The 25,267-nt window shown below is 34.2% G+C and overlaps 2 protein-coding genes and 1 pseudogene across 6 annotated transcripts; 1 reads left to right on the top strand and 2 right to left on the bottom strand.

Annotated features, from left to right (window-relative positions):
• Positions 1 to 336: 336 nt before the first annotated feature.
• Positions 337 to 2,240, bottom strand: LOC118055526 (heat stress transcription factor B-4). The gene is made up of 2 exons (XM_035067445.2): positions 1,659 to 2,240; positions 337 to 1,158 (listed from the first exon to the last, which is right to left on the bottom strand). Exons 1-2 carry the CDS (start codon positions 1,905 to 1,907, stop codon positions 598 to 600), a joined length of 810 nt encoding a protein of 269 aa, XP_034923336.1. The 5' UTR covers positions 1,908 to 2,240; the 3' UTR covers positions 337 to 597.
• A 6,283-nt stretch (positions 2,241 to 8,523) lies between these two features.
• On the bottom strand, positions 8,524 to 16,167 carry LOC118055587 (uncharacterized; annotated as a pseudogene).
• A 319-nt stretch (positions 16,168 to 16,486) lies between these two features.
• LOC118055525 (dihydropyrimidinase) lies at positions 16,487 to 24,540 on the top strand. Of its 5 annotated transcripts, none has more exons than XR_012168067.1 (13): positions 16,487 to 16,647; positions 16,828 to 16,992; positions 18,119 to 18,170; positions 18,791 to 19,060; positions 19,198 to 19,409; positions 20,031 to 20,151; positions 21,176 to 21,263; positions 21,383 to 21,461; positions 21,752 to 21,839; positions 21,953 to 21,993; positions 22,068 to 22,120; positions 22,244 to 22,410; positions 24,117 to 24,256. XR_012168067.1 is itself a non-coding variant. In XM_073404923.1 (13 exons), the coding sequence occupies exons 1-13, from the start codon at positions 16,567 to 16,569 to the stop codon at positions 24,306 to 24,308; spliced, it is 1,353 nt and encodes a 450-aa protein (XP_073261024.1). In that variant the 5' UTR covers positions 16,487 to 16,566; the 3' UTR covers positions 24,309 to 24,540. The 5 variants fall into 5 exon arrangements, 4 of the variants coding, with proteins under 4 accessions (XP_073261024.1, XP_073261023.1, XP_073261021.1 ...); XM_073404923.1 differs by having other exon boundaries at positions 18,791 to 18,883; positions 19,267 to 19,409; positions 22,254 to 22,410; positions 24,117 to 24,540; XM_073404922.1 differs by having other exon boundaries at positions 18,791 to 18,883; positions 22,254 to 22,410; positions 24,117 to 24,540.
• Positions 24,541 to 25,267: the final 727 nt, after the last annotated feature.

Genomic DNA, 25,267 nt, shown 5'->3' with positions numbered 1-25,267 from the left:
TTTATTCATTGAAATTTAACTTATAAAATTCTAAAAAATATTTTACAAATTAATAATAATTTCCTCATAATATTATCCAACAATTTCAACCAACTACCACCAACTCTATTTTTATGCCACCATCACCACTTATCATCATCATTCCCCCCACCCCTACCATCACCATCTCTCGGTGACCCTACAACCACTACTATTACCGCAATTTCATCATTAAAATATATTATTATCATTTTACTATCATCATACTTTTCATATCATTACTTGCTGCACAGCATAATATATTTTTCTAAGAAACATTTTGTGTAAAACAAAGAAAAGGAAAACGAGGCTAATATATATAGAAACTCTAACTACTTATTTTATAGAAATATCTATAAATGAGAAGCCAATATTTTGCTGCAGATTTGCCAAAAAAAGGAAATGGAAAGATTTTTTTTTTCTTTTTTGCTGCTGATTTTGAAGTAGCTACAAGTAGCTTAACTCCAACTGAACTTTCAGCTACTTGTGTACGTAGCTACTCTTCTGATAACTCTTACTGAGAACGACTACAACCTGCGGTACAGGCTAATTAATGGAGACCCTACGATATTGTTGCCGCTAATCGATCACTTCTGGACGCAGCCTTTTATTGCCACTGAGAGGGACTCCAAAGAGCTTCACAGGACTAGTTGATTCCTCGGTACTTAATGTCAACGAATGCTGACCCAAAACATCATTCTTAGCTCTGTGAATGCTAGAACAAATGGTTTGATCCTGACATGAAGAGCCCAGTTCTATTAGCTTCGGTGCTGCATTATAAGCCCTTTGCTCATAGGGCATTGGTTTTACATGGTTTTGGATGAAGTAGATAATGTCATTGTAGAGGTTCTTCATGTGGGAGAGTTCTGATAAAAGCATGCAGTTTTTCCTTCTTAGTCGCTGATTATCTTCTGAGAGTGCAGTTAGGATGTCAGTAGTTGGTTTTGGAGATTGAAATGGAGGATCGATCCAACTAAAACCATCTTCTGGTTGGAAAAATTGGGGTGGTTGCTCAGAGTAGTGCTGGTGATGGTGTTGGGATGTTTTTCTCCTGTGGATCTCAGATAACAAGTGCTTTGCTCCTTTTCTGAAGTGCTCATTTGCAAACTCCCATCTGTCAGCTACTACCTTCTTGAATCCCTGCAAAGTATTAATTAACAAGAATAAGAGAATGACAAGAGAGAAAAAATGTCTAGTATGAACATCGAATCAGTTTCGTGGAACGTTTATTTTAGAAGCTTAATTAGTAATTTAATACGGATTACCATGTACTAATTAAAGTGCTAGTATACTTTATCTTGGGCTGAATGTTTATGGTTAATTAGCTGAGATTGATATGTCCAATATTTTGTATCGGTAATATCTAGAACATAAATGGTGCTTAAGATCTTAAAAAGAAGTGAGACATAGCAACGAACAAGACCCATCTGTAAGAGATTAATTTTGAGAGCAAAAGTCTAGGTCTAACTGAAGTCAAGTTATCTAAAATGAGAGAAACCCTACTTGGAAAGACCAAGAAGCTCCATGGAAAAGCAACCCATATTAGTCAGCACAGCTTTTTACCTTGCTGCTTATAAACTAGTAGAATCTAGAGAGCGTTTTGAATTACCCGAGAGAGAGAGAGAGAGAGAGAGACTCACATAGGTATTGAGCTGCCTGACGAAGCTTGAGAAGTTGTTGTGCTTGAAATAGTTGGGAAGAAGATCCCTTGAAAACTCAGGAGGTCTCCACACAACAAAGCTGGTTTCATCATCACCCCAAGACACAATGTGGTCAGTAAGAGGATCATCAACCAGCTGATATGTTTTTGATAAGAATGGTGCAGGAACTGCCTTCTGAGACTCCACAGTAAACACCATCTCTTCACATCTATCCACTGTAAAAGCCATTACCAGCTATGAATCACACCAGAGGGAGCAAATGATATGTACTGCTGCGCGCTAGACCTCTGCTAGTACGATTTTTACACTCAATATTCCAATATGTTTAAAGAAGCTCCTGTCTCTCTCTCATCATAATTTTCTAACTTTATGAAACAGAAACATATGGCCATGCCACTAAAATAAAGCCACTCGATGCCCTCTCTTTCTCTCTCATTGTAGTTTCTAATTTCAAGAAGCATAAGACCATTTCAGTAAATTACAGCATTGAATTTTCTAGATATTACTACAATTATAAAGATCCGACGAGCCCTTAATTAATTAGCTATTGATTGTTCCATTGGCTGCAGTACGACTAGCTAGTACTGGTGGGGAAGATGCATCACATCCTTTATTTATTTATTGCACTGATCAGCGGGGAAGATATATGTGTGTGCGCATCTAATTCAGCTCATGAACTTTTCTTTGATTAGGGCACACCCAAATGATGGTTTAGAATCACTGTCTTCCCATGCAAAGACAAATCTGTCCCTATCCGATGTTTACAGTAACCCATGCATGTTGCACGAGAGCAGATACAGCTAAAAGTCGACTACGTTATGGCATATGCATGCATGCTACGAGGAACATCCATTCATCCATCTCTTCGCACATCACAAGGCAAACCCGTGACTTGAGATGCTTTAAGGGAAGGAGTGAATACTAATCACTGCAGTGGAAGGAATAATTTAGTTTCCCTTTGAAATAAAATTGCTTGTTTAATGAAATGTCATTTTCTAATTCCCATTTTTTCTCCATCAACAAAGCTGCTTAATTCCTCTGTAAATCTTTACGTGACAAAGATCAGAAAGACCCTTTCAGTACTCAAGATTCCTCTGTTGAGTTTCACTTTCTGTATAAATCACACGCATCATAGAATCCTAGTGCCCTAATAATTATTACCACATTAATTTTCAAATCTCTCTCTCTCTCTCTCTCTCCCCCTCCCTCCCTTTCTCTCTCTTAGTATAAGAAAAGAAAGAAGGAAAAGTTTCTTTTTATGTGTTGCTTTTATTATAGCTCCAATTCTAGCGATTATTTAATGCGCCTGGAAAAAGAATGCAATGGTTCCTCCATCTTCATATATATATATATATAACGCAAACAGCTCTTGCAGGTTGGTCTTCCATACAGGAAACCATGGAAGAGCCAGCATTGGTTCCTTGGAGCTCTTCCAAGATTCAAATCTTGGAATTGAACAGTGAAGAAGATTCTATACCAAATTAACACAACCAATTCTCAATATGTTCAGAATTTGCGGTGGACATGTCATGCTTTACATCACATGATCTTTCTCTATCTCCATGTGACCCATGACCTAATTAATTTGCCCTTTCACATAAGAGATAGAGAGAGAGCTAGTTCTTTGTCTCATACTGCAGCGCAAATCTAAATGCATAGCATGTGACCATGAGCAATCCTGAATTGTCAAGAAACAGAGGGAATGTCTGCAAACGCAACAAGATTTTCAGATTCTTAGAAGATATCAGACGACTAATTTTAACAGAGTGCTCAGTTAAGAAATTTCGTATTGAAAGAGGAAAAAGAAATGTGGAAATACTTGGCTAACCGATAAAGCAGCATGATAGTTCCATGTCATTAGAAGCATGGCGATATTTGCTTCAAAATGCTTGTCGCAAGATAATTAAAGTGTCATTTTGCGTTTCTATATATTTACCTTTTATTTTCATTATTTTTCAAAAGTTCTAAAATAAAAAAAATCGTCTATCTCTCAATTTTATTTTTATTTTTTGCAAATTGAAGAAAGTTGTTTTAAAAAGTTATTCAAATCATTTTACCTTTGGAAAAACGAATTTTAAATCAAAATACCCGAAATAATTAAGAGGCTTCTATTTAAGAAAATCAAAACGTTGTGCGTTCATGCTAGCGATATGATATAAAAATGTGTTTATATTAATCTGAGATAAGGGAGGATGGCAAAAAACTAAAAGGAAGGACGACCATACATGTAATTGATCAAGGTGCAATATATTCTTTCAATGAACTTCAAGAACCAAAAAGTTCCTTTTAGAGCAATGTTATGCAATCCAACCGCAATTTTGAGATATTTTATTTTTAAAGCTTTAGATTATTATTTTGTAGGTGTTTTTAGAATATTTTGATGTATAGATATTAAAAGTAAAATAAATATATATATATATATATGTATGTATATATATATATATATTATTTTAATATATTTTCAAACGAAAAATAATTTTTATTACACTTTGTAGACCTAAAACTCTTACAAAACAAGAAAAATAAAGATCAAACAAATCAGAAACTCATGTTAATGATGTTTACTCAAAGAGTGTAAGATGAGTGATGGCAATTTGTTTGAAAATTACTAATGTAAATAATTTTTTTTTTTTAAAAAAAACATGATTGAAAAAAGAATTTACTCGCCTGAATCTTAATTTATCATGATTCACCCCAGAAAATATTTGGGATTCATGGTAAATATTCGATGCACCAATTAATATTTAGATAAGGCAACAAAATCAATCTCAGTGACATCATGAGAATGCACATGCAATGATCTAAGCCAAGCCAAACTTTTTGAACATGATGCATGCATTAATGCATACACATATTGCTTGAAATAACTTTAGGTTTGAATCTTGGGTTTTCGCATCATTACCTCTCATGCAGTTGTCTCTCATAAAGAGGGGTCGAGCTACAGTGTTCTATCTCTCTTTAAGGATCTTCAAGGATAAGAGTGGATCCCATGAATCCAAAATTTGAGGTAGCATATTCATCAAGTTTATCTTTGAAGTTTTATATCGTAGTGAAAGCAAGCATGAAGATGCTTGAGAAATCCGATAGAGCAATGAGAAGCAATAATGGCATATTTATGAAGCCTTTTGATTTTAGTGAAAAAGATAAAGGTGCAAAAGATACTCTTTGGTAATAGGTGGCTTGAAAGACAAAAAATGCTTTAGAGGGGAAGGAACATCGTCTTCTTTTCACCGGTGGAAAGACAGCAACATGGGTCAAGCTCCGTCAAAGCATTAGAAATTTCATTGATTGTAGTGAAAAGGTGATGGGAAAAAGAACCATCGTATTTCGGTGTCAAATGAAGTTATCTTTCAGATTTTTTTTATCCATCAGTATGTCTCTGAAAAGCATGTGTATACAACAATTAATTAAGGCTTCTGCGATACCTAATAGAAAGCGAGTAGGTGAAAACTTCAAAGTGATATTACTTCTATATTAAAACGCTAAATTTTTAAAATTTTTTTAGTGTGGTCTTTAAAGTTTGTTTTTAGACAATCAAGTCTTATTTAAAAAGCAATTGATTTTAGATTCTTATAAAAAAAAATGGGATTGAAAGAGGGGGAGATCAAAATGAAAAATACGACAAACATTAGTAACGTACTATAAATTTTGAAAACATTTACTTTGATCATCCAGCTTAAAAAATCACACAAATTATACAATTATGGTTGCTCAAAATTGTTCCAATTTCATTTTGGTGCAGGAGTTTATTTTTGTTATGTTTTGTCCCTGATTGAGAGAGGAAAGAAAGAAGGGTCAGCGGATTTTGGCAGTAAAGAGAGAAACTTATCATTGACATCAATTTAGACCACCAAAATAAGAGATTTTTGTGTCATATTGCTCCATTTGATACGGGGAGTTCATATTAGGTGTTTTTATACCTTAAAAGTTCGCGAAAAAACATATATGAACTCGGGTTAATTTTTGGTTTCGGGATGAGTTCGGTTTTTTAGGCGGTTTATGGGATTTCTTTGAAGCCATGACTAAGTTTGTCAATTTTTTAGGGTGTTTTATAGGTGTTTTGGGTCATAGATAAGTTGCAAAATAGGTTTTTGGGTCAAAAGAGCATAGACCCTGATTTTTAGGCAATCACATTAATCGGAATTTAGGCAAAACACGAGAGTCTGTTGTTGGTATAATTGCCCAGACCCAAGTGCTTGGGTCTGACATGGTTGCTATGAAAATATCACTTTTAAAAATACAATTGAAAAGAAATAAAGTGACATGATTGGTTAAAAAACTAAAAACAAAAAAAAAATGGACAAAACTTCCTCTTTTTTATTTTGTTCAGAAGGCATCTTTTAAATAATATTGATTTTTTTGTTATGCATTTAATTTTTAGAGAGGTTTTTTTGGTTCATCTATAAATTTGTTTTTATCTTTTATATAGATAAACTATATTTTTAAAAATAAAAATTATTTATTTTTAGATGATATTTTTAATATCTGTAACCTTATATGTGATTCCTTTTTTTTTATATATATTTTATTCAATCAATTTAATGTTATATTTTTCAACATTAAATATCTTGATCTATATTTATTCTTGATTTTTTCAAGTTTTGTTTTTACGTGTTATTAATGATTTTTTATTTACTTACAAGCACACATAATTCTTAATTTATTTGATTACATGTGTTCATAAACTTTTAAATTTGTTACATTTTTTAAACTACAAAAATGCATTGGAAAAACCCTGCATGTATATTTTTTTTTATCAAAAATAAAAATATTTAACTCACGGCAGAGCACAGATCACATAGCTAATAATAATACATAGGGTGTTTGGGATTATAGTAACATTAGCTTTTTTTAAGTATTTTTTTTAGAAAAATATTAAAACAATATTTAAAAAAATAATAATTTATTTTTTACATTAATACATAAAATAAAACGATTTAAAAATATTTAAAAAAATTAATTTAAAATAAAATAAATTATATTTTAATAAAAAAATTGGTTGAAACTTATTTTTAAACACCAATCTCATTGGTATTTCTCATTGGGCTTAGAGGCAGTAAACATCGGATCTTGTGATGGCTAAAAAAGAATGCTATGAAATGTCAAACCTTAGACCTATGCATAAGATCTTAGATTTTACAATGCGCTATCTCCACAACGCTATATCGAGATCTAACTTTAATGTGTCAAAAACGTGTTTATGCCATGATATCCAAAAAAATAATCCAAATAGTCTAAAATAAAAATTTTGAATTGGATAACCAGTTAATTAATAGGTTTTAATAATTTTATCTAGTTTTTTTAGTCAAAATAATTAATAGTTTATATTTAATATTTGATAAATTCAATGTGCCTTGTGACTAGTACCTGTAAAAGATCTTTTGGTGAAAATGAGATCTCTTAGTGAAAATGAAATCTTTTTTGATGAAAGTAAGGACTCTTTGATGTACTTAAATAAATATATTTTTAGAGAGAGAAAATACAATAATATTTTATAGAGAGATGCTTTGAAAATATATATATAAAAAAATTAATAATTGTGAACATTTGTTCTGAAAGTTTCGTGGTGTATTTTTAGCCTATGAATCTTATTCTTTTGTGATTAGAAGGGTCTAAAGTATAATTTTATTCTAATAACATTTAATGAGATATAAACATTTTTTATATTTATATTAATATTTGAAGGAAATATAATGGTTCTTGAAAGACTTTTACACACCTAAAAGGTGTAGCGATATTAGAGTTCAAGATGTCAAATATAATTGAGCTCATGAAGATTGAGCTCTTCCCCTAGATTAGACCTAAAACAGGTGCTTGACACACTACTAAGCCCAACGTGCTTGGAGCTTGGGACACTACGACGCATAATCATTACTAAATTTAACTAGCGTTAGATGCATTGTGCCTTTTATAGGGCGAGCTATTATTTTATTTAAAATAATACATGTGTATCTTTTTTGATCCATCATTTTTTAGTAAAAATATATTGATAAAAACTTGATTTATTAATGCCATTAGTGAATCATACGGAGCCCCAACTTTGAAAAAGATCCACTTATGGTAGCAATTTATATTTTCTATAGCAATATTTATATAGGGTATTTTCAATGCTAAAGATGATTTCTCTGTTTGGTACTAATACTGGATGGATATTTTTTCTAAACTCCAATATTCTTGAACGATTCCTTCCACAATGCACACATGTACATACAAAAGTACTGCTTTCCAGGTTTTGTGCAATCATCATCTGCACGATCCACGACCATCTACGTGTACTGAAACCATGCTATCTTCCTAACACAATATTCCCATAAGCTGTTCACGTGTAGCACAATAGAGATGGACCAGGGAGTACAAATTGTACAATAATTCAAATAAAAAATCCATATCAAGTTCTACTGTATATGGTGACTGTGTGTAGTATAGCAGTACATTTCAATAGAAAGTACTGGATTGTCGTTTTCTATATTAACATGAAATGAAGCTCCAGTGCATTCACCACCCAAGTTATGCAATCCAGAGAGGCCTATGATATATGATTGTAAAAGGGTTCCGACAGGAGCGGCCTTGGATCACATGTGGCGGCATCCAATGCACTTCATGTGTTCTCAGGTCGCCCCTGCCGGCCTTCCTCTACATGATAGTTGCTACATAGCAGTGGTGGGCCCAAATTTGAACTGAATAGCCACCTGGTTTTCAACTTCATGCTAGCATTTCCCCTTGTAAGTTTCGATTTTGGGTGGCATTGTTAAAACAGCACAATAAATAATTAAATCCAATGTCCACAAGACGGAATGCTAAAAGAGTCAGAAAGAGAGACCCGCGAAAGCAAAGACTCCATATAATCACAACATTACTTGCAATTTTGAATTTTAAGTTGTTCTTTTACGCAAATGGGCAGGCGTGACAACGAAAGCTCTTATTATTATTATTATTATTTTGTTCTAAAAGTTCTGCCCGTGTTGTGTTGCTAGTGCAGCACCTTAAACAGGTTTTGAGCAAGTACATTGCTAACAGATTCAGACCTACCTGCGGTCTCCAAGAATGATGGGAACAAACCTGAACAGTGCATCATGAAAAGATCCAGGTTGGTGCTAGATCATGTTTCCTCGTAGCATACTCCACTCCCATTGAAAATCTACCACTTCATCAAGGAGTGCCAAAAGCACATTTGTTCACCAGGAAACCAGTTTTCCCATGGCCGGTACTTCGCAAAAATTCCTGTAATTTCATTGCCCAGACAAATGAGGTTGTTATGGGGTGGCAAATGAATATCTACAATAATGGATTGAGTAAATACGGAACCAGAAATGTTATCGTGGACACTTCTACCCCAAAATCCTCACGTCAGGCATAATAGTAAGTAGCTCTTCTTCCCCTATTTTCTTCCAAACTCCATTTATCATCAGACAACCTTTGTCATCTCCTGACAACCCTGATTCAAAACTGTCAGCTGTCTCTCTCGTCTTCTTAACACTTGATTTATCTAATAAATAAATATCACAGCCAGCTTCTCTCTTACTACCAGTCCTCTCGACGCTAGGGTAATATGAAAAAGGAATGTCACCACTGCTGCCTTGTTTCAGTTCCCAGGACTGCTTCCATTCTGATGAATGAACAGGCTTTTTATCATCATCAGCACAGTCAAGAGCAGGAAGATGGCCGGAAGAATCAAGGTCACGGGGCAACATGCTAATTGGACATGGATTCCATGATTTTGCCACAGCCCATCCGCCTGAACTACCTACTTCACCATCTGTTCTCTTAACAGCTTTATTCTTTGTTCGGCAAAATTTAACAAACTCTAGCTTCTTGGTGGCCTGGTGGCCTGCTGGATAGATTCATCTTGCTGGATAAGAAGGTTATTCAAACACGGGAGAGAAGACTTCTCTTGGGTAACATCTGGGTTTGACAAAACTAACGAACTTAGGTTTTTTGAGTTTCCCCATCACAGAGGTATCACCCATCAACTGCGCAAGATGAAGCGCTGAATCCATAAGCTGCTTATTGCCATTTAAGGACACCAAAAGACATTTGCGGAGGACCTCCATCAGGATTGTGTTTGATAAATTCATTCCTATTGAAGAGGCTTTTCTTTCAGCTGCAGTTTCTTTGCAGCGAAGAAGCTTTAGTCCCTCGAGCTGTCCAACAAGCCATGCAACCAAAGAAGAAAGTCTTTCAATTTGGCCAGTCTCTGTTCTGTATGCCTGTGATGTGAGGTGTGTTCCTGGACAAGATTTCAGAAAGGCCAACAAAGATAACATGGAATCAAAACTATAGTTACTGGAAGCTATATGCCATGCCACATCAAGTTGGATTTCATGGTAAACCGGGTACCTGGAAGGATAAACAGAAATAGCTCAGAAACAAGTTTTAAAAGAGTTCAACAAATATAAAGTTGGGCATGCCTAACTCACTAGCTCAAATGAAGAATGATGATCACAAATGCCTGTTCAACAATGAAAAGTTCACTAGTGGGTTTGAAATGCAAAAACAAAACGCATATTGAAAGTTGACCACCAAATTATTGCTTGCTGAAAGCAGTAGCAAATGGAATTTGGTTAGGTTTGGAAAGAAAATTTTTGTTAGTAAACCAATTTCAGCTGAAAATTCTTGCTAATAAACCAATATATAAGTAGAGCTATTTCTGTACATCTTGGGAAGCAACACAAAATTATAAACCACATGCATGTCAGTGGAACAGAAGGATAATTTTGTGGTTACCAATTTCATATTTCATGGCTTCTTGAGCGTCAATCATATTTAGAACTGCCTTAAGAAGCATAAGGAGTAATTCTGGTTCCTTCTTTGAGAATTTTGTTATTACAAGCTTCCAATCATCCAAGAAAGAGCTCATTATCCTTATTGAGCCCATTTTGAGCTTGTTTAAAGGCATTATAAATTTTAACCACTCGAGTCAAAAAACCAACCTAAAACATATTATCCTTAGTGATCCCGTTTTAAGCTTGTTTATATTTTCTTTACTTTATCCATGTATAAACCTGAACTTTTTATATGTTTTCCTTTACCCTTGGCCAAGGATTAGTATGGCATATACTTGTGATATCTCATGGAATTATAGTTGGAAATTATATGAAAAGACAGAAGAAGCGATGCTTGATTAAAAGATAGGAAAAGTTGCCAAAGGTGAAAAAAAAAATATTCCTTTATGTTCTTCAAGGTTTTATGTGTGAAAGAGCTTGAAATCAAAAGAAATTAAGCATTGGTGATTAAAAATGAAAAATTTATGTGCTTTGATGGAATATCTTGTTTGAAATATAATTTTTTTTCAGAATGCTCTACTTTCTTTTAATTGAACCTTTCCTTTTACTTTTTTTTTTCCTCACCTTAACCTTAGCCCCATTACAACCAAAATATAAGACCTTTTGATTCATGCATTGCTTGTAATATATTAGTAATGGAAATGAGATTGCAGAGCAAGCTTATGGTAAAATACATTCATTGATTGAATTTGAGAGATTCAAACAAATAAACCCTAAACACGAGAGTGTTGGAGTGTATATCAATGAGAGGACCTATCACTTTGGCATGACATAAATTTCATTTAAATCCCGACAATTAATTGAGTTTCGAAGTTTGCATGTAAATAAATTCAAAATTTATACTCTTTATCCTTCTTGATTGTATCCTTGTTTATAATGCATTTATTCTTGTACATTGATGGAAGATTAAGAGATTGGTCATATATATTTTCAATTTGATTTTATATATCCTTTCTCGAGGACAAGCAAGAGCTAAGTGTGGGGGTATTTGATGTAACCATATTATTCGATAGTTTCACCCACATTTAACTAGTGTTTTACCCATGTTATATATATAAAATGCCTTGATATTCTTTGTTTTATGTTTTGAAAGCATTTTTGGAGAAAGATGCAAAAATAAGTAAATTTGAGGTAATTGGCAAATTTGACGTTCAGCCGATATTTTGTGCAAAGCGTGAGTTCTAAAGGTCAAAATGAAATGATTCTAGTGGCACTAAAAAGCTAACATCCATATGTTTCTGGAAATTTAATGCAAGAAAAATCATGGAAATCACATCCTTCAAAGTCAAATCTCGTAGTCTGCCAATGTTAACTTTTGCCCATTCAAAATCTGGAGCTTCAAAAGTCCAATCGATGCAAAATCAATTTTGTTGGATTCCTGACTTAAAGAGGTATCAACGCTCCAATTTTCAACCAAAAACAATGTCATATGAGGAAGATATTAATTTTCAAAGATGATAGCTAAATTTTGCCAGCAAACAGGTTTTGTAAAAGAAACATGTCTAAATTATATTTCGAAGCATCTAAACCATTGTCCAAGTTTTTATTTCAGCAATTTAGCTCTTCTAAGTGAAATCTTGAAGATTTAATGCAAAGTTATTTCTCTTTTTTAGAAAAATAGTTATTGAAGTACTTAAATGTAAATTGTCAACTTAAGGGAGGGCTATTTTATAAAATAGGGACTGGGGTTTCTTAGCCTATAAAAGGAAAGAGAGATGAGAAAGAGGGCAGAAAAGGGGCAGCAGCCAGAAGTGAAGAAACACAAACTCTCCTCTCTACAAACCAAAAATAATGCTTTCTTTTATCTTTAGGGGTAATTGTTATATAGATATGCAAAGCTAAACTCGTTTTCTTGGTTGCAAGGACACAACAAACCTTCGAATTTCAAGAATCGTGAGATTTATTCTTCCTTTTATTTTCAGTTTATATTATGAATGAGTATGATTGTTTTCTTATGCATAGTTCCTATGATTATTGTTGATAATTGCTAGAGCAGACTCTAAGTTAATATTGTGAACAATCTATTGCTAAGTTTGATATCAAAACCGGGGTTGTGATATATGAACTTGTAAAGCAACTAAGCTTGATAATTGTTGCGGAACTACATTATTAAACTTAGGGAGAACATTCAAACAAAGAAACACAAGCTACGGACAGCTTGGTTGTCAAGAGATCAATCAATTTATCTGTCTACAGCTTGTGTTCCTTTGTTTGAGTGTTATCCTTAAGTTTAATAACGTAGTTCCGCCACAATTATCAAGCTTAGTTGCTTCACAAGTTCATATATCACAACTCCAGTTTTGATATCAAACTTAGCAATATATTGTTCACAATAATAACTTAGAGTCCGCTCTAGCAATTATCAACAATCATAGAAAATATACATAGTAAAACAATCATACTCATTCATAATATAAACTGAAAATAAAAGGAAGAATAAATCTCATGATTATTGAAATCCGAAGGTTTGTTATGTCCTTGCAATCAAGAAAACGAGCTTAACTTTGTATATTTATGTAACAATTACCCCTAAAGATAAAAGAAAGCATTATTTCTAGTTTGTAGAGAGGAGAGTTTGTGTTTCTTCACTTCTGGCTGATGTCCCCTTTCTGCCCTCTTTTTCATCTCTCTTTCCTTTTATAGGTTAAGAAACCATAGTCCCTATTTTATAAAATAGCCCTCCTTTAAATTGACAATTTACATTTAAGTACTTCAATAACTATTTTCCTAAAAAAGAGAAATAATTTTGCATTAAATCTTTAAGATTTGACTTAGAGAAGCTAAATTGCTGAAATAAAAACTTGAACAACGGTTTAGATGCTTCGAAACATAATTTGGACATTTCTTTTATGAAACTTGTTTGCTGGCATAATTCAGCTATCATCTTTGAAAATTAATATCTCCCTCATATGACATTGTTTTTTGCTGAAAATTTGAGTGTTGACACCTCTTTAAATCAGGAATCCAACAAAATTGATTTTGCATCAATTGGACTTCTAAAGCTCTAGATATTGAATTTTGAATGGGCAAAGGTCAACATTAGCAGACTGCAAGATTTGACTTTGAAGGATATGTTTTCCATGATCTTTCTCTTTTTATTTTTCTTGCATTAAATTTCCAGAAACATATAGATGTTAGCTTTTTAATGCCACTGGAATCACTTCATTTCGACCTCTAAAACTCACGCTCTGCACAAAACATCAACTGCACGTCAAATCTGCCAATTACCTCTAATTTACTCATTTTTGCATCTTTCATCCAAAAATGCCTTCAAAACATAAAACAAAAAATATCAAGACATTTTATATATATAACATGAGCAAAACACTAGTTAAATATGAGTGAAACTATCTAATAATATGGTTACATCACTCTTCCTTTGTTTATGAAACTAAATTATATTGAGCAACTAGCTTATGCAAAGAAAACACTTACCATGACGAATGTCGATTAGCATGCGTGGAATACCAATTGCACTAGTTGCGTCGGCAATTGAAACCTGTGTTTTCTTCTGTGTCGTCTCAACAATACAGTTCATAAGCCTTCAAAAACAGCACTTGGCAACGTGAGCTTACTATTTTTCCTTATTGCAATTTTATGTTTGTATGCATATACAAAAGGCAACACAACCAAACACAATCTTTAAGCACAAGGCCTCCAAAAATCTTTATGTAAGTTACACACAAACCAGGATTAGATATATAAATCCACAAATTATATGTTGTTAGAGCAACTCCAAGGGGTGTGCTAAATGGAAATCTAAAAATAAAAATAAAATATTATTTTGACTCCTCAATGCTTGTTTCACATGCTCCAAGGGAAGTCTAAACAAAATGCATTTTCTCTTCCAAAAATGTTATTCCTACATATCTCTAAAAAAACTCAAAACCAACAAAGTAGAGCCAACAAAAAAAATAAACCAATTAAATATAGTCATGTGGATAAAAATGACATCAAACTCCTTAAAGAAAAAATAAAGCACTTATTTCTCCCACTCCAATACAATTGGCTTTTCAAATGGTATTTTTTCATTGGAGTATACAGAGTAAAAATAGCCATATTTATACTATTCAAAATTCCATTTTATCAATTTGGCTCTTCAAAATAGTGGGGAGATGCTCTTACTTTGACTTGATAAATGATGAGTGTATTCATATCAAAATATTTCAGCATATCTTAAAACAAATAGAGATTTTCCAAATTCAAGGATATGCGATTAATGTACATACATCAAAATGCTAACAAATTATTCTCTATGAATATAGGGTTACTTAATAACTAATGTATAAGTAAAACTCGTTTCCAAGATGCTTTAAATTTCTAATCTAGATTTTCCAGAGCTGATTGCTTGAGCATCTATGCAACTATCACGGAGGCATCATCAGTACGTAGATAAGGAGCTTTTCCTTACCCAACCTTCCAGGTTTTTAACTCAAGTCAAGAACGCCATACAATAAAGCAAATGACGAGGAGGAGTAGTTCACCTCAAGATAGCCATACAACAAGAAAAAAAAGAAGTTCACCTCAAGATAGCCATACAATATAGCATTGCCAGCATTTGCTCTGAATGTATAGCATCATCAGGTAAGTCCTTTCTACAATTACGAAAACAAACATTTCAGAATATGAAAAAAATGGAAATTCATTCCAAAAACACACAATTATAACATTCATAGCATCACGGTATTGCAGAAGCAGAAGAACTAGCATTGCCATTGTAATTGAAGCAGCTTGCACAGGCCGAGAACCAAGCAAACCGTTTAAAACAGAAGGACCTTGAGCATCAGCTCACTGAGACTGGAAACAATGAGTTACCTATACAAAGGATCCTTCTGTTGAACTTCAATGATCGAAGCTGTGACATCAATCACAACTGGTCAACACCCTCTGCTTCGCCATGTAGATATCTAAATCACAAATGCATAAACTCAATTAAACTTAGAAACAAAAGGTAGAAACATTATATTGGCAGCTGACTCACTAATTTAACAATAATAAAAACCACGGAATTATTAAAAATAAAATTTCAAGTTTTAACAGCTGAACTGAAGCAGTTAGAAATTATACGAGACAGTTGGGGGGTGGGGGGGAGACCGAGAGGAAGCAAATTAAAAGCCGAATAACATACCGTTTCCCTTAGTTCCTCAGGAAACAAACAGAAAACTCAATTTAGAGAGAGATAGAGTTGCGTCTTACTCTATTAATAGCAGAAAGAATCTTTTCTGGAGATTCGGAGAAGAGAGAATCTCTAACACATTCCCACTCGTTCCAGTTTAACCACGGCACCAATTTGTAGCCATACGATGAAGATGACGATGTTGATTTCTCTTCGTCATCATCAACAACGGCTATCATTTCGTCTTGGAATCCTAGCAATGACTCCATTGATTAAACACTAATTAATACGATCTCTAGCTTCTTCAAGCTGGGAGAGGGAACTACAAGTGCCTAAACAGAAACCCTAATTTATTTACTGTTTCGGTCCGAGTGGAATAATACTTGAATTGTTTTAAGGAAGATATTTTGGTGGCTTTGTCACTGACAGTGGCGCGGGAGGGAAGGGTTGGTGCGTTTCTTTGGTCTGGGAGATAGTTTTCAAATTCTAAAACCCTGGAGATACTGGGGGCGAATCGGATCCGATTCCATATGGGTTTGATTTTCTTAATTATTATTTATTGTATTTTTTAAGGAGGATGGGTTGGGATGTGAGATGGGTTTGAACTTTGAATAAAGAAGGTCACGGGCGTATTTAATAATTTAAAAAATTATATTTTTTAAATTATTATTTTTATATATTTTTTAAAACTATTTTAATATACTAAAAAAATTAAAAAATTATTATTTTAATATATTTTTAAAATAAAAATATTTTAAAAAATACCCTGAATTTAAGCATCCAAAATTTACCAATTAGGCTCGCAGATTTTTTAAACTCCGTACTTTGGAAATTTGCGCGTGGCGGTGAAGTTGCGCAGTATATTTACCAAAAATACTAAAATAATAGGCAGAGTCAGGCAGTGACGCAGCGTTGTGTGTCCGTAACGAGTTAGCTACCATGAAGTCTTGCAGCGCGAGTAAGACCAAGAGAGCAGTCTGTTCAGTCAATGGCTTATCATCTCTCTCTCTCCTTATCACTCTCTCTCCTTCTCTTTACTTATTTTCCTTCAAATTCACAATCCAACCAGGTAATTAATCTACTCCTAATTCCTTCACTTTTGGTTAATATCTAAGTAAATCTAGTCAACTTGAGTTGACTTAAGTCTGAAGAGCGCAATCAAACTTCTTCTTCTTCTTCTTCTTTTTTCTAATCATATTGGCTCATCAATCAATAAATAATTTGAGAATTTTGTTTTTTTTCTTTTCAGTTCTGTGAGGCTGGTATTGGATATGATGAGGTTGGATGTGGAATTTCATCATCATCAACAAAGCTGTTGATCAAGGGAGGAACTGTTGTGAATGCGCACCATCAGGAGATTGCTGATGTTTACGTAAAGGATGGGATTATTGTTGCTGTCAAGCCTAATCTTACGGTAATAATAATAATAATAATAATAATAATATTTGCTTAGTTTCAATCTTTTTTAGCCGAGGTTGTTTGGGAAATAGTTCACAGGATTATTTTTTTTTGGAAAAAAAAAATTGATCTTCTTGAACTGCTTGCAAGAGTTGTATTTTGTTCGTTTGTTTGTTAAGCTAGCTGAATCAAGTATGATACTGTATTATAATTTGATTGATTAAAAAAAGAAAGAAAGAAAATATTCTCAGTAGAAGTTCTCAAAATGATTTCTTATGAAGATCTGTTTCAAATTCTATGATGAAGTGCCTTTGAAATGGTAGGAGATGCTTTGTCAGATTGTATGAATTTCATACAGTTATGATGTTATATATAACAACAATCTCGAACTTGATGGTTTACTAGCTAAGACCATAGAAATGAGAGGAAAGTATGATGTTGATTTGCTATCCTTAATTGAATCAAGCAGGCAGAACTTCTGTATTTTAATGAACTGAAAAAATGGACTGAAGACTGTTTTAGTTTCAGATAACATCATCACAAGGGAATTGGTAATGACCTTTTGTAGATGCAAAGTGGAACAGAGTATTTTAATGCCACGTTTTAAATGGATTTCAGCGCATCTGACTGAAGTTCATATGGTGATAAAGTTTGTTCATTAGGGCTTTTAAATTTCTCGTGATCACATAATAATGATACTTGAAATCTAGCATTAGAAATTTTGGATTCTCTATATGTATATACAAAATTTGACAGATTTTTGCATGAGAAATCCAAGGAGACCTATCAGTTAGACAAGCTGGACATATTTCCTCCAAATCTTTCAGGCTCGGTGGGAAATTTTTGTTGCTAATAATACAATGTGAGCCAGCCAAACTTTCTAAATAAGTACATAAAGTGCAGATTTCTAGGATATTATGATATACACTCCTAGCAGCTCAAGATTCATAGCTGCTTATACCTTCCTGATAACTGTCTTCATTTTAAATCTACTTTATTCAGAATGTGATATGCACCCATTACCCTCTTGTGGCACTAGGTTATCTGGTTTCTTTAACGCTTTGTTTTGGCTGTTAATGCCTGCACTTTACTTTATGGTGTCTTTCATACTTAGTTTTCAATTGTTTGGTTGCTATTGGCAGGTTGGTGACGATGTCAAAGTAATTGATGCTACAGGAAAGTTTGTCATGCCAGGTTAGTTGTGGTATTATTCCTTCATGATAGATTGATGTTGGTGTTTTAACCTTTTTAACTGCGGATTTTTTTTGGGGGGCTGGTCTTCTTTTGCACGCTTCTTGGATCCCAGACGCTAGGATTTCCTTGTAACTCTTTCCTTTCTTAGGCTAATCTTATCATAAAAAATATGATAGCTTCAGAGATACATTTACCGCTTGTCTACCTCTCTTTCATGCATTCATTGTTGCAGTTGAAACAGGGTTTTGGAATTTTAATGAGTCAGACACACTAATCACTCTCTATTGCATCCTATAATAAACCTGATACATCTGTAAAATGCAGGAATTGCTATACTAGAGAGGATCTTAGATGCTTTCTATCAATGTTTTCTGCCTTGCAATTTGTAAAATTTTTTTATTGTTATGGAATATGATGTAGAGAGTCTAGCATTTAGTCCAACCATTTCCATGATATGCATGCTTGTTATGATCACTTATTGTGAATTCTTTTCTCTATGCTAGAAGTAATTTGAGTGCATAATGACAATCTGGTTTACTGTTAATTCCAATACAGGGTTTAAACACTTAACGCAAATCATTCCATTTTATGGCTGCTTCTTCTCCTTGTAACATCAACAGGTGGAATTGATCCTCACACGCATCTTGCTATGGAGGCCTTGAACACCGAATCTGTTGATGACTTTTTCAGTGGTCAGGCAGCAGCTTTAGCAGGTGGAACCACAATGCATATTGACTTTGTTATACCAGTAAATGGCAGTTTAATAGCAGGTTTAGAAGCATATGAGAAAAAGGCAAAGAAATCATGCATGGATTATGGTTTTCATATGGTAATCACTAAATTTGATGACATTGTTTCAAGGGATATGGAAATTATGGTGAAAGAAAAAGGTTAGTATCTTGTTTGAGGTCATATATGGATTCAAGTATTGTTTTTTATTTTCAATTTATATCTGTGAACCTAGTAAACAACAACTTGTGGCTATTTATTGTTTTATTTAGAATCTGTGTGCATCCAAAACTTGCAGGTATCAACTCTTTTAAGTTTTTTCTAGCATACAAGGGGGTGCTTATGGTCAATGATGAGCTTTTATTAGAAGGATTGAAGAGGTGCAAGTCTCTTGGTGCATTAGCCATGGTCCATGCAGAAAATGGAGATGCTGTATTTGAAGGACAGAAAAGAATGATACAGCTTGGTATTACTGGTCCAGAGGGACATGCTCTTTCGAGGCCCCCACTGGTATTCCTTCAAATATATTGTCCACCTGTAATGTGTGCAAGCCAACAAAAAATTCTGTAGTTGAGCGATGATCTATGCGCTTCACTCTAGAGTTTGTACACTCACTGATTTATCATACAAGTAATTCTCTAGTAGCATGTAGACCAAATCTACTGTCCTTATCTTATGTTGAATTAGTTGTTCCAATATTTTTTAGTCATTTTCTTTTCTTGTTCCTCTATGATGTGTTGTTTTTTTCCTGGGAGGATTTAGTGCTCAGCTGATGACCCATGTGTGAGAGAATGTGGCAGATGGTTTTTACCCTTCTTTCTTTTTTTTCATTACCGTGTTTAGTTGATATTATATAGTTAGAGTTATCTACTGTGCTTTATGATGTCATTAATTTTATTATCACAGAATTGTACAAACATGTTTCAGCTTCATAAATGGCCCAAGTGAACTCTTAAGCTAAGGAGATTTGCTTAGTTCTGAAATTTACTTTCTTTTCTGCTGATCTCTAATTTATACCCTTATTGATAAGTAGATATGTTTTTCTATTCTGTGGTTTTCTGTTTCCTTAAAGATATTGAAGTAGATATACCTTCCTTTTATAATTTAGCAGTTAATTTGATTCTCATGCAGCTGGAAGGAGAGGCAACTGCTCGAGCAATTCGTTTAGCTGGTTTTGTGAACACGCCGCTCTATGTAGTTCATGTTATGAGCATTGATGCCATGGAAGAAATAGCCAAAGCTCGCAAATCAGGTTTAAATTTTTTAATATTTTATCTTCTTGTTTGTTGAGGAAGTTTTACATTACTGCAGTAGCTAATAACAATTAATACTTTTGCGAATGGAATATGACAAACATGTAAAAGAAAGTGTTGCTTACAGGAGAATGCATAGCCATGAGTTCGTAAGAGAATGAACACATTCTGTAACAGATAGAAACAGTTAAATTCGATGGCTTCATCCCATATATTTTGTATATTTTCTTATACTTTTTCTCTTAAATTAATGTTATTTAGATAGAAGATTCAGTAACATGCTAACATCTATGTAAAAAAAAATAGATCTTCTCTGAAACAAGTTCATTGGAAATTTGGCTGGAAAGAGTAGCAGACTATAAAGAATAGATAGTGATACTTTTGGAATACAAGCTGGGTATTAAGGATGTTGTAATACAAAAGATGAAAGAGTCCATTTTGATCACTCTAATTTTCTACTTTTACTATGTGATCTCCAAAAACTGCAGTGATGGCAAATCTTTCCAAGATTATTGGTTAAGTGGTACCATATATGAATATGGGAACAAGGATGATGTCCCATTTAAAGCATTTATAGTTATCACCAGACTCCTCTGTGTGCTTCTCTCAGTTGTGCCAGACTCTATTGTGAGTAACTGTGATGGCTGCTGGTTCCCACATGCAATTGATTTCCTACCATAATCAGCCACTGTCTCTCCCACCTATAATCAAAATCCTAGTAACCTCTACTTATGTGTGTCCTGGATTTCTGCATGATTTCGTGCCTAACTTGCACCGGCTTATTTTCCTAAGTGCGTTGCTTTATTTTCATCCCTGTTGCCATCTCTAGCTTTTATAAAGGCACCTCAAAACCTTTCCTTTGGAACTCTAAACAGGGTTGTAAAATGTACTTCTACCACCAGATTCTATTTAGTACATATAGGTATCTTAGCTTATTCGTTTATGACTTCCTGATGCTATATTGTTTTGTTTTGTTTTTTCTTTTCAACACCTGAAAACCTGATCACTTTCTTTGACTTGCAGGGCAGAGAGTTATTGGTGAGCCAGTGGTTTCTGGATTGGCCCTTGATGATTCAGGACTTTGGGATTCTGACTTCACCACTGCATCAAAGTAAGGGCCAACAATCTGTTCATCATTATTATTTTTATTGAAAAGAGGAGAGGCAGGTGCACATATTTGGTCAATTTGCCATATATATTGCCAAGCATTAATATATTCTCATGCTTCAGGTATGTCATGAGCCCCCCTATAAGAGCATCTGGGCATGGCAAAGCCCTGCAAGATGCCCTTTCAAATGGAGTTCTGCAGGTTTCTCTCTTGTCATTATAAAGATGTTGCTGGAGTAACTGTTGATATGTTAAAGATACTGCAGATCATCTAGTTTCGATAAAGTTAACTTCGGTGACAAATTAATTTTGTCTTCTGTAAAAGCAGGACATGAGGTCTCTTAAAATCTGGAATGGTGATTATAAGCTTCAGAAACAATAAATGGATCCAGATTCATAGATATTTTGAATCGCCCAAGACATATCAATCTATTTGCTCATTTAAGAACAATCTCATAATCAGTTTCTCATGTTACTCTTTACAATTTGCAGCTGGTAGGAACTGATCATTGTGTATTTAATTCCACACAAAAAGCCTCTGGGATTGATGATTTCCGTAAAATTCCTAATGGAGTCAATGGTAATAAAAATTGATCATTGTTATTTCTGAAGTCAATTATATGCCTCTTCTTATTCCATTGACTCAATTTAAGCCATTTTTCTTCGTGCTACATATGGCAAATGGAAATGTAGGTATTGAGGAGAGGATGCATTTGGTTTGGGATCTGATGGTGGTAAGCTTTTGTGACTCTTTGCTTAATAAATTTCTGTCCTCGTGATTGTCAACTAAATGCTGGGCTTCTTTCAGGAATCTGGCCAAATTTCTGTCACTGATTATGTACGGGTTACAAGCACTGAATGGTATGTTTTGACTGTAATTCTCTGTTTGTTTAGTAGCTATCTGTGAATCTTGTTATTAAGTTTCAGGGATAAGAAAGTTAAAGTATAGGCCAAATGTTCAATTTGATGAATCACACTATTTAGCTTCATCCAGTGCCAGGATCTTCAACATATACCCAAGAAAAGGGGCAATTATTGCTGGATCTGATGCTGATATAATTATACTCAACCCAAAATCAACCTTCGAAATTAATGCAAGGTCTCACCACTCTAGAACAGATACAAATGTTTATGAAGGAAGAAGAGGGAAGGTAACTTTCTCACTATAATTTAGTGCTGTTTTGTTTGGTTAACAAGTGGGATTCAAAATACCTCTTAGCAGTTCTTGCATAAGAAGGGTCTCACACCGGTTAGACTGTGACTAAAGTAATGGCATCAGCTACGTCCTTAGCTGATGTCTATCATCACTCGATGCCTCCAATCCAAGTGATTGGTGTCCTGTATTTATTGTATTTTCAGCGTCTTTGCAAGTATATTTGTTCTATTCGATATATATGGCTTTTAGAGTTCATCAAAACTATGGTGTCCAGAATAAGAACACGCTTAAAGATAAAAATAATTGCTGCTTGGGTTCAGATTCATTACAACAGGTTATGCTGTCATTTTAGAGCCTGGAGTCACTAGAATACCCTACTTATTAAGCATTTTAGGAGAAATAGACCCATGCTGCAACCGTCGAGTTGTGACCCGGGATCACCTGATTTATCATCACCAGGAGTCATTCATGCCTAAAAGCTATGCTCACACTTGTCGTGGTATGTTAATTATGATATGATACTTTTTTTTGGTTAAATAATTGCCAGTAAAAATCTTGTCTCTATATGGGCTGAGAAAACGAGATTAGAAATTAGAGAAATATGCCGGCACAAAAGTATCCATGCATTGCTTGTCACACAAAGTGAGTATGCATCTGATAATTTCCTGTGGTACAAAGTGATCATGCATCTGCTAGTTCGCTGCATTAAATTCTTAAGTTTTCCCTGTATGGGTGTACTTTTGTGTAGCTTTTCTGTAATCTTTCACAAGCATTGTGGTAATTGGCTTTTCTTTGGTATGTAAAATTGATGTCAAAGAAAGATTGGACTCGTGGATCAGAAAGCCCATTTGGGATTATGAATCATATCAAGTCATGAAAAGTAAGATTTATAACAAATGAAAAATACATGACGAAAGATAATAACGTGCTACATGTTTCTAAAATAAAGAATGCATATAATTGTTGGAACAAAATGAACATCAATTCATAGAAATTTAGTAGTTTTAAGAAGTTCAAGACATTGTTCATCGGTACTCGATCATCCTAATGGCTTAATAATTAATAATCTATCTAATGGCATGTCCTAACCTGTCAAGACTCGATAGAAAGTAGTGAGCCTCCACAATATATTGTTTTCACCTTTGTCATTTTTGTGTCTTTGTTTCTCACTCCTCTTTCACCCCCTCTCTTCCTTTTGTAAATTCAATTTATAATTGGCTTCAAATCGAAAGTTGTACCAAACAAAAGGGTTTATATGCTGCTGTCATTTATGATCTCTGGACTTGTTGCTTACTTACTCTTGCCAAATTGCCATCTCTTCAAAATTATGCATTTTTTTTTTGCCTATTTTTGCTATTTGAGGTGACTTGTATGATTTGGTGAATAATACGAAATCAAATTGAATCGTGACTGAATTGCATGTGAATCAAGTCCAGATCATAAGATCCAAAACATGAATTGTGAGATTTGAAGAACCATTAAGAATCATTTCATGTTCAATTGTGTCAAGTGTGGATCCTGCAACTATTTCATTTTTCCCTTATATGTCACCCTTCTTTCATGGTGTGTGTGCAGCAGTGCACTTTCTCACTCACCATCATCGTGTTTGAGTGTATTCATATTCATATTCATATTCGTGTTTGAACCTAAACCTTGTCACTCCATGTTGGGTTCTGAAAGTTTATACAATTTTTTCATCAGGGAAAGGTTGAGGTGACAATTGCTGGAGGACGAGTTGTTTGGGAAAATAATGAACTGAAGGTTGTTCCTGGCTCTGGCAAGTACATAGAAATGGCCCCTTTCAGCTATCTTTTCAGCGGAATTGACAGGGCTGATGCTTCCTACCTATCTTCCCTGAATGCTCCAGTGAAGCGTTTTAAATCCACAACTTAAAAAGTGGCAGGTACTACTGCTAGGATTCTTCCTCTCTGTTACATGATGCATATGGGGGACCTATACACAATACCAAAATTTGTACAAAACTTAACCCAGCTCCACTAAGCTTGAATTTCCAATAAACTTGTGTTATGTTCTCCAAGATAATGGTAACATTTCTTTCTTCTTTTTTTCTTCTTTTTTTGTAACATTTCTTTAATAAATAAATTGGATTGTCCCATCTTCTAAATGTTCATGTATATCTCTCGGATGATTATTGAAATCATGAGTTGACTTGTAAATCATATGTAATGTATAAAATCAGATTAGAAACTCAAAAATTAATAAAATTTAATTTAATTCATGCAAAATTAATAAATTTAGTTAAACTTATGCAAAATGATAGATTTTCCGAGTTTAATGGAATTATAAATGCTCTTCTAATTAACTCACATTTCTCCTAAATTAACCCTAGCACATAACAACAACAACCCTCTCTGTAATACCACCAATGATGCCATCACGACAGCATGCCATCTCCTTCATCAAACAACCACTCTCTTAGCCACTCAAAGCCATAGTGACAGTCTCCTTCGATGAACAGGCCTGAATAAAAACAGCAACTCCCCAGCCTCACTCGCCACCAAATCAGCCCCAGATCGAGCCATAAAACTTCTAGTTTCAAATCATAAAAATTCACAGCCCTGATTGAATTATTCTCATCATGTAGTCTTCTTCCCCCGTGATGGTAGCTTTCTTCTTCGTGAAATTGGGGAAGGAGGACTCGTCAAATTACCCATAAATTTTGAAGCAAGATATGAAAAATTTCTTCCGATTCCAATTCCAATTCTAGCCGGCCTAGAATTTGTCGTCACTCCTCAATTATTGCCTCTGCACACATTTCACCTCTTTGCTGCAAAATAGATACCCTCCCGTACAAATTGAATGGGCAAATACTAAATAAAAAATAGAGAGAT

This window comes from Populus alba, chromosome 1 (assembly GCF_005239225.2).
Source record: "Populus alba chromosome 1, ASM523922v2, whole genome shotgun sequence".
NCBI lineage: Eukaryota > Viridiplantae > Streptophyta > Magnoliopsida > Malpighiales > Salicaceae > Populus > Populus alba.
The sequence above is the reverse complement of the archived record's forward strand: the minus strand, read 5'-3'. Positions and strand labels throughout refer to the sequence as shown.